This window comes from Colias philodice, chromosome 20, assembly GCF_061535455.1.
Source record: "Colias philodice isolate Cphi_HAF_F1 chromosome 20, ilColPhil1 Martin Lab GWU primary, whole genome shotgun sequence".
NCBI classification, from domain to species: Eukaryota; Metazoa; Arthropoda; class Insecta; order Lepidoptera; family Pieridae; genus Colias; species Colias philodice.
In genome coordinates, this window is record NC_143105.1 from 1,010,772 (window position 1) to 1,023,283 (window position 12,512).

At 32.0% G+C, this 12,512-nt stretch overlaps 3 protein-coding genes across 3 annotated transcripts; 1 reads left to right on the top strand and 2 right to left on the bottom strand.

Moving 5' to 3' along the window:
* Positions 1–278: 278 nt before the first annotated feature.
* On the bottom strand, positions 279–5,317 carry Ras64B (ras-like protein 2). Its single transcript, XM_089707888.1, has 4 exons — positions 5,084–5,317; positions 4,053–4,140; positions 3,234–3,445; positions 279–2,854 (listed from the first exon to the last, which is right to left on the bottom strand). The coding sequence occupies exons 1-4, from the start codon at positions 5,186–5,188 to the stop codon at positions 2,660–2,662; spliced, it is 600 nt and encodes a 199-aa protein (XP_089564014.1). The 5' UTR covers positions 5,189–5,317; the 3' UTR covers positions 279–2,659.
* A 1,011-nt stretch (positions 5,318–6,328) lies between these two features.
* CycH (cyclin H) lies at positions 6,329–8,067 on the top strand. Its single transcript, XM_089708022.1, has 2 exons — positions 6,329–7,450; positions 7,570–8,067. The coding sequence occupies exon 1, from the start codon at positions 6,461–6,463 to the stop codon at positions 7,436–7,438; it is 978 nt and encodes a 325-aa protein (XP_089564148.1). The 5' UTR covers positions 6,329–6,460; the 3' UTR covers positions 7,439–7,450; positions 7,570–8,067.
* Positions 8,068–11,177: 3,110 nt separating this feature from the next.
* Positions 11,178–12,032, bottom strand: LOC149479232 (adipokinetic prohormone-like). The gene is made up of 2 exons (XM_089708220.1): positions 11,725–12,032; positions 11,178–11,337 (listed from the first exon to the last, which is right to left on the bottom strand). Exons 1-2 carry the CDS (start codon positions 11,878–11,880, stop codon positions 11,299–11,301), a joined length of 195 nt encoding a protein of 64 aa, XP_089564346.1. The 5' UTR covers positions 11,881–12,032; the 3' UTR covers positions 11,178–11,298.
* Between the last annotated feature and the right edge of the window lie 480 nt (positions 12,033–12,512).

Consider the following 12,512-nt stretch of genomic DNA (forward strand, 5'->3'; position numbering starts at 1 on the left):
TTGTGTTAAGTTACAATAATTCGTCAATGCTAGAAAATTGTGAACATACAAAACATGGAGTGTAGAAGTGGTGTACTTACATCTCTAATCACCAGAAACTTTATAATTAACTAGCGGTCCGCCCCGGCTTCGCCCGTGGTACATGTTTACGTTTTCTCTACATAAAAACCATCCTCGTACTTCAAGGAATATAATAAAAAAAGAATTATCGAAATCGGTTCAGCCGTTCTCGAGTTATGCGCTTACCAACACATTTTGCGATTCATTTTTATATATAAGATTATTGTGTAACACATCTATATCCATGTTTCTATAATTATGTAGATTTCCTTTACTCTTCCTCTACACTCATCATTAAAATCAACCTCTTTTGCATTATTGTATTTTAATGTTAAAAAAAGCAAATAATTTGCAGATGCAAAAAGCCGTTCATGTTAAGACTATCAAACTGGAATTACCAGTTCTTCACTTTAACAAATAGGTAGTTCATGAATGGATGCCGTATAACAAAATCTTAACCTGAATGAAAACTTGACATCCATAATCTCACAATGGCATGAACTCAAAGTTCTATATAACATTGACGTAATAATATAAACAACGACCATTACAATACCTAATACATTTAGATACAAAAACTTATACTAGTTAGTTACGTTTATTACCTCGCAGTGTAAAAGGTACTTTGATTTCTAAACGAAACGCACTTTGGTATTAATAAGTAATTGTTAAAGAGTACATAGTATATTTGTTATACGAGTTACGATATTTTACCGATTTTAAATCGCAATTTTACTATTCAAAACATCGATACAAAAGCACTTTTTGGCCATACATGTTACGTAAAATCCGTTGATATTAATTTCGAGCAGTAAAACGGCAATATCCTTTTTGATTGGCATAAATTTAAGAAGAGCCATTTACTTTGTAATGAATCGAAATTCTTTGGTGAACACAAAACAATATTTTTAGTACTTAGGTATTAAATTTTTTTTAGAAAAAGCAAAATATAACCTTACCTACCATTTTTTTTTATTTTTTTTTTAATTTAGAGATGCTATTCAGTTTAATAACTGACCATATTCAATTGAGACTAGATTCAACGGATTTCCTGACATGGTGTGTGGCATGAAAATAATAACAAATGAAAGATACATCTATGCAAATTACTTACCGACTACGTGACATCAATTAAAAGCACGTACTAATTAAAAGTTAACATATGATGGCAACACAAAGGATATAATAGACAACATCGCATAATATTAGACATACTAACGTTTTTTCCATTGATTCATTTGTAATTTGTTCAAATTGAATTAGCTTGTTAGAATTTCATTGTACTCAAATTTATTAGGAAAATGATATTTCTGTGCGATAAAGAGATAAGGTTACGGAAAATGTAATTGTATGTTCTGAAAAGTCTTAATAACATTTTGTAAATTTTCATTTGACGTATGTATCCACTTTATTGTAATCTTAAAACGATAACTATCGAACTTAACTGCGTAATAGTGCGCATTTTACCTATAAAATAAACTGTTTTATCCACAAATACATATGATGTAGGTACATAGAAGTAAGGTGCATATGTTATAAAAACATACATATTATGACCAAGTTCACAGTTTATTGTTTCAAAACAATAATTTTGAATGTTTAAAATAAACCTGTTATTGCATCATAACGCCTAAAACTTATTATCCATCTTGTGCGACATTAGCACCATGATCTGTGCTTGAAATACTGAATATTATGTGATGTATTCATAATCAAATAAATATACAATAATAAAAACTACGCCCATCTAAAGTAAAGCTTACGTGTATGAAATATTAAAACTAATGTGACAGCTGCTTTGGTGCTACTTTACGAAAAACGAAATTCGTATAAATAATTTTTTTATATATTTTGATGGCAATTTCTGAGTAGATATTGCCAGTTCCAAGTTGAAAACACTTTAAAATAAATGGATAAATAATAGAATAGAACTAGAACGAAATTATATGGCTTAATATTTTGAAATAGAAATTATTTTTATAAAGTACACAGAAATATAGACACAATCATTAATGAACCAAAATAGCTGTCACAAGTTCATAAATATTATAACTTACGCTATGGGACAATAAATAACAAAAAATGCTCTTCGCGTGGTCACAAACAACCTATACAGAACTAAAAATAAACATCCGTTTTATTTGCATATAATAGCAGGTAACATTTGTAAGAATTTGTCAAAAAAAAATCATAATGTTAATTTTTTTTTCGTATTCATGTCAAATACAATGCCTATGCAATTAGAAGACTTGCAAAGTAAAAACTGTTTACAGAATATAAGCATAAAATGTTATAGAACTAAATTTTTTTCCAATTATCAAAACTGAAAATTATTTCATTAAGCGATTCACAAGGGCTTCTAAACGAAGCGAAGTCTAGATGAATAAAAAAATTTTTGCTTTTGTATATTTTTCTCGTGTCATTAGACAGTACAAATTACCCTTAAAATCTCAAACTGTCGACAGCTAACATACAGCTGCCTTTACACAACTACAATTTTAGTATAAAACATTAATTTTAACCTTGTAATTTTTATCCATACAAAAATGCCGTTACAAAAATCGCCTATATTACCTGCCACTGTCCAACCATCAGTCCATTACAAGATTGTGCATTTCTTCTTCTTGTTCCTGTGTTCCGATTTAATATGGATCCTTTCAGCTTCTTGAAAGCGTCTCACGAGACGAACAAGCTCGTGGAAGGCTTGGTCTACATTCATTCTCGCTTTGGCACTGCATTCAATGTATGGGATCTTGAGTTGGCGGGAGAGGGCTTGTGCCTCATCTAGTGTTACCTGAAATGAACATTACGGAATTAATATTAAGTGTACGTTATTGCAATTATGTATGCGAAAAATTTCAAGATTAGAGATGTCCTTTCCTATCTTTCGCTTACCTCAGCAGCATACATTCTGTTCTTTTTATCGGTTTTTACGTGTCTATAGATTTACGTTCATTGTTCATCATTGTTTGTCTCAAATCTCAATGAATATGAAATATTATTTTCATGATTATCACATAATTATTGTATCAAAGCACCTTAATTATTTTTTTCAGAATATTTTAAACTGTTCATCTAAATTACCCTCTACTATAATTAAATTGAATGAGACAAAAGCACTTAATCACCTAACAGCCTTGCCACAATTCTAAGCATGCAAAAAAAAAACTAACCACTCTCTGATGCTCCAAATCAGCCTTATTTCCGACCATTAGCATGGGGAACTCATCTCGATCCTTAACCCTGAGGATCTGCTTGTGGAACTTGAAGAGCTCGTCAAAGCTAGCATGGTCAGCCACAGAGAACACGAGAAGGAAACCTTCACCGGAACGCATGTATTGTTCGCGCATAGCACTGAATTCCTCTTGCCCGGCTGTGTCGAGGACTGTGGAAGGTATTTAGAAATTTTTTTTAGAAAAGTTAGTTAATTGTCTTAAGCTTCGTTTGAATGTGAAATGCGAAAATATTGGCTGATTAACATAATATGTAACAATTTTACTAAAATTTTGTGTTGGTCAAATTGTCGGTTGGAGACGTGAGTAACACTGTGCTTGAAGGGTAAAATCTATGTATCTATAAATCACAACTAGCTGTGACCTCCGGCTTTTTCCGCGTACGTCGAAGAAAGGTTTTATCCCTTATTTGAGCTCAAGGGGTTGATTTTTGAAAAGAAAAAGCCTTTTCTTTGAACATATCTTCAATTTTTTGCATTATATATTTCATACAGATTTATGATAAGATGAAGCGATAACAGATAAACCTAGTCTTTGCATTTCAACATGCCACATATTTAATAAAGATTGTAATAATTTACTTAAAACAAGTCATAAATCAATGTTTACTCCATTTGGAATTGATAAATACAACAATATTATCATTCTATTAACCAGAAACTTGCTTTTCCTTTACCATAGAAGGCGTCATGTTTTCCTCATGAATCAAATAACTATAAATGAATCAATGTGTTGCTCGCTTAAATAATAAGAACTTACTATCAAGTTTAGCTGGAATATCGTCAATGACGCATTGTTTGGTGTAGCTGTCTTCAATGGTGGGGTCGTAATCCGTTACGAAATAACTCTGAAAATATGGCAATTAACATTAATTAGTGTTTCGATTATCACTTTTTGTTTAAGAGGTGTTGTAGCAAGATGGTGTAGGATAAATTGAGATGGGCAAGATAAATCTATGTATAACATTCTCATGTCATAGAGATTTTCTTTCACTAACAAGTTAAAATAATATAATAATCAGTAAGATTAATTAGGTATTATATTTTTTGTGTATATTCAATAGAGATTGTAATTTTTTTCAGTGTCCTGTTGCAGTTGATGGATGAATTTATCCATCAAAACGATGATGTGACCAAGAAAAATATTGACAAACATATTAAGGATTCAAACCAATGGATGTTAAGACTATTTTTTTTTAAATTAAGATATTGTTAAAAAGATAATTTTTAATGCAATATAAAAAAGCTTGGTAAACAATAGTAATCCACAAATAACATTATATAGAGAATCAGATCTATGAATTTGTTTAATTCAGCATGATGATGTCATACCTAATAAAAACAAAGACTTTATAGATTATCTTTGTTTATATAATTATGATAATTTTTAGGAAAGAAGTGATCATGATCAATATTAATTTTAGATTTAAATTAATTTTATAAGTAAGTAATAATTAATTTGGTTTAGGAATATATTCTCAATGCATCAAAGAGTTTTATTAGCTCAAAGGTAGTATGTTATTACAATAGTTGTACATGTGTGGAGATAATAAAAATTATGGAAGAATTCATGACATGAAATACACAGTGGGCGGCGTCTTCAATGCTATCACCTTGGCATAACATCAGCAGCACTATTTATATACATGATCCTATACATGTGAAAACGCCATTAACAAACTTGCAATATTACAAAGAAACATTTCAGTTTTCAAAATAGCTCTCGGCAAGTTCTAGGTAAAGCCAAACATACGTCTCGTAGGCGTAGACTTTACAAATACGGAAAAATACCTGTATAAACTGAATTGTTATAGCACTTTTTCCAACTCCACCGCCGCCAACCACTACAAGCTTGTATGTTTGAGCTTGGTTTGGTCTATCTCCTTGTCGCGACATTGTAAAAATATATAATTTCGCTAAAAACTACCGAAATTCACGAAATTTATCTAATTTCCGACTTGACGGTCACGGATGACGGATGATTCAATTACAGTTTACAAGACAATTCCGGTTCACGCAACATACAAACTGTCAGTTGTCAGAGGATCAGAGACTGAACCACTGAACTGACTGAGTAAAATAAAATTATAGTAGAGCCCTTGGTAGAGCCATTTTACTGCATCTACAGACGCTCCGATTTGGTTGGTGCCAACCATCCGACCACGACCAAATCGGAAAGTGTAGAGAGCGGTCGGTCCGACATAATTATTATTAATATTGGTTTGACGTGGTCGGATGCGCCAGCAATACCGACCAAACCAACTTCCTATCCGATCCAACCAAATTGGAACGTGTGGAAGCTTTGTTCCGACCAAATCGGCTCATTCCATAGAGTAATATAGGTAATTGGCTCATTCACATTTGCAACGCCGCCGGTGTAGGACGTCAACATGAACGCCGAGGGAGTTACGGTCACCGAACGTGACATATTAATAAAATTACTGGAACTATATAAAGACTTTCCCTGTTTGTAGGACATAAGTAACAAAGATTACGCAAATAGAGATGCCAGAAATCAAGCGTATTTTATTATGTTAGAAGTATTAAAAAAATTGACAGTGCGGCTACATTAAAAACCTTAAAAAATAAGTTATAAGAGCCGCATATGACTGTAATTTTCTCTATTTCTATAGTAGAATTTAGCCCATTCTCTTCGTACTATGGTCAACTGACATATTACTCTATGGTCAACTGACAGTTGGAAGGCCAACCGTCGGACAATCTGTAGCAATGTTGGAATGGTTGCCATGTCGGTTCCAATATGGTTGGCACCAACCAAATCGGAGCGTCTGTAGATGCTATAAATTGGCTTGACGTTATATTTACATTCAATTTCTTTCTGTCAATTGTTTAATGTTTTATTATTTTCCACAATTATTATCAGAAAATCAGTTTTATGGTGAGGATTATTATGGGGTAGTAACACAGGGTAGTAACGTATATCTTCTTCTTTTTCTTTAATGGTAACAATTTTTTTATACTATCAAAACACGATCAAAAGTCAAAACAGACAGACTTGATGTCATGTAGTCTTTGATGTCTCATCACTCATGTCATGTGTCATCGTTGAATTTAAAAACGTCGTGAAAAACGACTATATACCAACTGTGAGATGTATCTGTAATTTTGTAATATTTAATTGTTGACTACGATAGAATCTTCACCAGAATGTTCTCGACAAGCTCACAAAGACAATTTTGGACATTCAGTGACGAAAATGAGCTAGCATGCCATCGGGAAAAACACAACGTAGTATTCATTTCAAAACATGGACAACACATAGATGAACATCAAAGGTACAATTATTTTCTATCTCCTGAGGAAGAAAGACTATTATTGAAACAATATGAGCTTCATTTGAAAGAGTTTTGTAAGAGATTTCAACCTCCTATGCCAAAAGGAGTAATCGGCACAGCATTTCATTATTTTAAACGATTTTATTTATACAACTCATCTATGGATTATCATCCGAAAGAAATTCTGGCTACTTGTGTTTATTTGGCGTGTAAAGTTGAAGAATTTAATGTGTCTATCGGCCAGTTTGTCGCAAACATTAAAGGTGACAGAGAAAAAGCTTCAGACATTATACTAAACAATGAATTGCTGTTAATGCAGCAACTGAACTATCATTTGACTATTCATAATCCTTTTAGACCGGTTGAAGGATTCTTGATCGACATAAAAACGAGGTGTTCACTGGCCAATCCGGAGCGTTTACGATCCGGAATCGACGAATTCCTTGAAAAAGTATTTTTGACCGATGCCTGTCTGTTGTATGCGCCATCTCAAATAGCATTAGCTGCAGTGCTCCATGCAGCGAGCAAGGAACAAGAAAATTTGGATAGTTATGTGACAGATATGTTATTCAGAGACGCAGGGCCTGATAAATTAGCAATACTTATAGAAGCAGTGCGTAAAATTAGGTCTATGGTGAAAATGGTCGAGAGTCCCGCGCGGGAACGTGTTCGAGCCATTGAAAAGAAGCTGGATAGATGCCGTAATCAAGAGAACAATCCGGACAGTGAGATTTATAAGCGACGGATGAGAGAAGCTTTGGATGAAGATGATGTGCAATACACTGGCTCCACGAGAATGTCGCTAGACACAAGTGGTATCAGCCAAGTGCTCTCACCATCAGCTTCTTAACCCCTTGCCCACCTTGGCCTCAAAGTAACATAGTGGGGGAAGCTTGCACATATAAAAATGTACTAAAACTTGATGCGCAAACTTCCCCCACCACATTACTTTGAGGCCAAGAAGTTTGGCGGGCGCTATACTTGGCATTCTAAATATTAATTTATATGTATTATATAGGGGATATTTTGCACAAATAGCATTTTATAAAAGATTTAGGTTTAGTATTTTTTTAAGACTATGTAACCATCAAATAAATTAAGTTTTTAAAAAAAGGTTAATGTCATGCTGGAACATGGAAAAGAAAAACATATCAAATCATAGATATAATACACTATGTATCAAATTGTGTATAGTTTCGCTATGTTGTAACACAGTTTATTAAACTTACAGCAAGTTAGATTAGGATATTGGTCTCAATTATGTTACATTCCTACTCTGTTGAAAATTTAAAGAGGAATTTTATTATCTATCATTTGCTATTATGCAGTTTTTCTAGTGTATAAACTATAAACCAATATTTAGAATGTTAATAACTTTAATAGGCTAATTAAAATTTGACTAAAAAAAAAACAAAAATGTATTAGCATTTGAATTAAAAAATAAATAGGTAATTTATATTTGACAAAAGTATGACCGTATTTTAAAGTTTTATTTCTGTCCCTATAACATTGCCAAACAGATTGACTCCCCCAAACTATATATTATATCAAGGATTTCTAAAAAATACCTGCCCTATTCAAAATTTATTCTAATAATTTTTCAATAGTAAGAACTAAGAATCTTTCAACAATCAACTATATAATATAATAACTAAGCAAGCTTTTGTGATTGTAATGTTTATAAATACAGAAATTTTCATAAAAAGCACTTAGGTTTCAAAATGTCACGAAACGGGATTCGAAATTCGAACCTATTCGAACTAGCGTCTTTGTGCCAATCAACACCTATGATCCATTGAAATGTTACATTTTTTAGGCCTGACCTTGAGTTTTTTAGAGGACGCAATTTTATTTTTTTGATGTGTAGGGGGGGTCAGTGTGAAGCTATCACCAAGTTTGTGGGGTCGCCAACCTTGTCCCACGGCCGCCATCTTGAAAATAGCGGTTGAAATGGTTTTTACGATATATCTCTTAAACTATTTATCTGATAATAAAACAATGTTAACATAATTCGTTGCAAATTAAATTCTCTACAACTTAGGTACAGTAACTTTTTGTCGTAGAACTATAAACAAAAAAGTTATAAGCGAAAATGTTCAGAAATTAGAGATGTTTATATTTTTCAATAAAACTTTTTTTTATAAGTTTACGAAGAAATTATATCAGACCATTTTTGTAGATTGTTTTTCGTAGAACAACTTTTATTTACAACATTTTTTCATTAAGTAAATAGCTAAGGTTTTACAGCCATCCGAAGTGAGTACTATTTTAAGTACTCTTTACTATACAGAATACGATATATTATGTGTGTACTAATAATAATTTGTCACCAGTAATTATTTTATTTTTGTTATAATAATATTTTTAATAATTAATTGTACAATATTATTAATAATTAATTATTGAATCTTTTCCCCACAACCCAGGAGGAGGAGAGTCTGGAAGTGCGTTTTTTTTTACGTCGAAAAGCAGGGCTGAAATGTTCTGCAGTGTGCTTCCATTGTTGTGGAGTCTGGGAAAAGAGCCAATAGCCAATTTATTATGTATAGTTACTACTGAAAAATAGTACTCACTTCGGATGGCTGTAAAACCTTAGCTATTTACTTAATGAAAAAATGTTGTAAATAAAAGTTGTTCTACGAAAAACAATCTACAAAAATGGTCTGATATAATTTCTTCGTAAACTTATAAAAAAAAGTTTTATTGAAAAATATAAACATCTCTAATTTCTGAACATTTTCGCTTATAACTTTTTTGTTTATAGTTCTACGACAAAAAGTTACTGAACCTAAGTTGTAGAGAATTTAATTTGCAACGAATAATGTTAACATTGTTTTATTATCAGATAAATAGTTTAAGAGATATATCGTAAAAACCATTTCAACCGCTATTTTCAAGATGGCGGCCGTGGGACAAGGGTGGCGACCCCACAAACTTGGTGATAGCTTCACACTGACCCCCCCTACACATCAAAAAAATAAAATTGCGTCCTCTAAAAAATGCGACCCCAAATGTAACTTTTCAATGGACCACTAGCCCTCGGCGGTGATCTAATTTGTTCTATTCTTTAAAATTTTCTCATTTACAAATAGTTCAGGATCCATCGCCCATTTTTGCAAGTGATTACTATCAAGCTAATTTTCCGTGAGTAGCTTTATTTTGATGAGACTCCCAATAATTTGAATGAATGAATGAAAAATACTTTATTGTACACCTTATAGAATACATTTTATAAACTTAAAAATATAATATAACAATGTCCAGTAGGCGGCCTTATCGCTGGCAGCGATCTCTACCAGGCAACCCAGAAAAGACGAGGAAAATAAATTTCCTGTACGAAACTCTCGATTGTGGTAGCTAACAGAGGTAACAAGGATAAAATGTTTTGATTTGATGGTTCTCAAATATTTATTACTAACTGAATTTTTTTTTTGTGTTCAATCTCAAGATAATTATCTTAATTATTCGAAAAAATATTTGTCCTTTAAAATCTATTGTTTGATCAAAGAGTCCTCTTTCCAATGTGTATCGATAACGAGGTCATCATAAATGATTACTAACCAGCTGATTTTTTTGTTTTCACTTAGTTAATATTTATATAATTCAACAGACATATTGTCCTACAAATTGCGTAATAAATATTTGAGAACCATCAAATCAAAACATTTTATCCTTGTTACCTCTGTTAGCTACCACAATCGAGAATTTCGTACAAGAAATTATTGGGCGTCTCATCAAATAAAGCTACTCATAACTCACGGAAAATTAGCTTGATAGTAATCACTTGCAAAAATGGGCAAAGGATCCTGGACTAAAAGCATTTTATTGCTTTAAACCTAAATATTAAATCCAACAAAGTTAATAGATTTTGTATGTGGAATAAATTTGGATTTATGTCCGAACTAGATTTCCGCCCGCGGCTTCGCCCGCGTTTTCATAGGAAAACCCGCATAGTTCCCGTTCCCGTAGGATTTCCGGGATAAAACCTATCCTATGTGTTAATCCAAGTTACCCTCTATATGTGTGCTAAGTTTCATTGTAATCGGTTCAGTAGTATTTGCGTGAAAGAGTAACAAACATCCATACATCCATACTTACAAACTTTCGCCTTTATACCTAATAGTAATAGGATTTCGGGGAGATAACTAGATCATATTAGGTATAAAATATATCAAACTCAAACATATTTTATTATTCATGTAAATTTTTACAAGTGTGTAAGTATAGTTTAGAATAGTTTCTAACAAAGAAAATCGTTTTCGAATCGAAAATCTTTAGTTAATACCTACTCTTTATTTTTATCCTAAAATTACAGTAAAACAACTTTAAATAGATGATAAAATTTGTCGACTTAATAGACATCACTTATGAACCAAGGAGTTTTATTAAATTTTTACAGTACTTAATTACTTATACAGATTTTATAAAAACTAGTAGGTACCTAGGTCCTAGTACACTACTACCTACCTATATTTACTGAAGTTTTATGATAAAAATTTAGATCAATTGAGAGGCTGTAGCACAGGTAAATAAAAAAAAAACAACTTTAAAATATAATTTTTATTCAATAATTTAAGAACATTGCCATTTATATTTATTTATGATATTAAAATGCATAACATAGGTAACATAATTATTATGAAAATCCTATTTCCTTTGAACAAATAATGCCGTAACGTGGGAACATCAAACGAAATAAGATGAAATCCTTCAAGGCTTTTGGCACAGCAATAATCTTTCGGCTTCGTTCTGAAAACAATAAATACAACAATATTAGGCATGATCATGTTTTCATAAGTGGGAGCTGTAAAGTAGGTAAGTACCTTATAATCTAGAAGCATCTTTAAACGGTAAAAACTATTAGATTAATATAGTACCTATCTAATAAAATTGGACATATGGATTATCTACGAATTAAACTTTAATTAGTAGGACCTACTTCCGAAAAGTAATGAAAAATATACCATGAGATTTAAAAAAAGAATAGGCATCCCGCATCTTCTACAATAATTCAAAACTTACTCGCCACTCGCCAGTATTAACCGTAGTGATTATATCCTCTTTGGTATTAACTACCTAATTACTCATATTCGAAAAATAGGGATAAAACAATGTTACCAGTTCAAAATAACTTACCTGAATTAATCTGTACACATTAGCAATCGCATCTTCATTCCTGCAAGGCATTGGTCCCATTGATCGTTTGCCGCCCCAGCTTGAAGTAAATGTCAACTGTGCATGCACAAAGGACAAGCAGGCCACTAACACGAAGAAGAAGATGATTTTGTACATTTTGATTTAGTTGTATTTTATCTGTATTACAAATGAAAACAAGATGCGATGTGATGCTGGGGACAAGGAAGACAGGGCTTTTATAGTCAGAGGCGAATGAAAGAAGCCTTACTTTTTAATTTGTCCAGATAATTATGCGAGGGAAATTAGTTTGCTAGTGGAAAGTTTTGTTAGTTGAAGGTTGTGTTATTTAGTTTATGCAAGGAATGAATTTTAAAAGGTCGTTAGTGGGTTTGCTACCGTCAATTATCGTTTTATCAAGGAATTATAACTACCTACATTATCATACACTAGTTGAATGTAAGAAAGAAACGAGAAAGCATTGTCATTTTGGCAATGCGTATTGCTCTATGGGATAATATAGGCACTTTACTAAAATAAAAGAAAGTAACAAGGTACCTAACTCGCACATTTTTCAAGTAATTATTTAAGTTTAAAAATACACAGAACCAAAAACTCTTCTAAAGCTTTTTAAATTGATATCTAAAACCCGTTATTTGAACCTCTAATTTATAATTATGTTTATTTACTAGGTAATTATTGTTTGATGAGTTTCATTCTTATTATGTGAATATTGATTATTTACCATAACACATACCTATGACATCTTCTCAAAATAATATGATAAATTT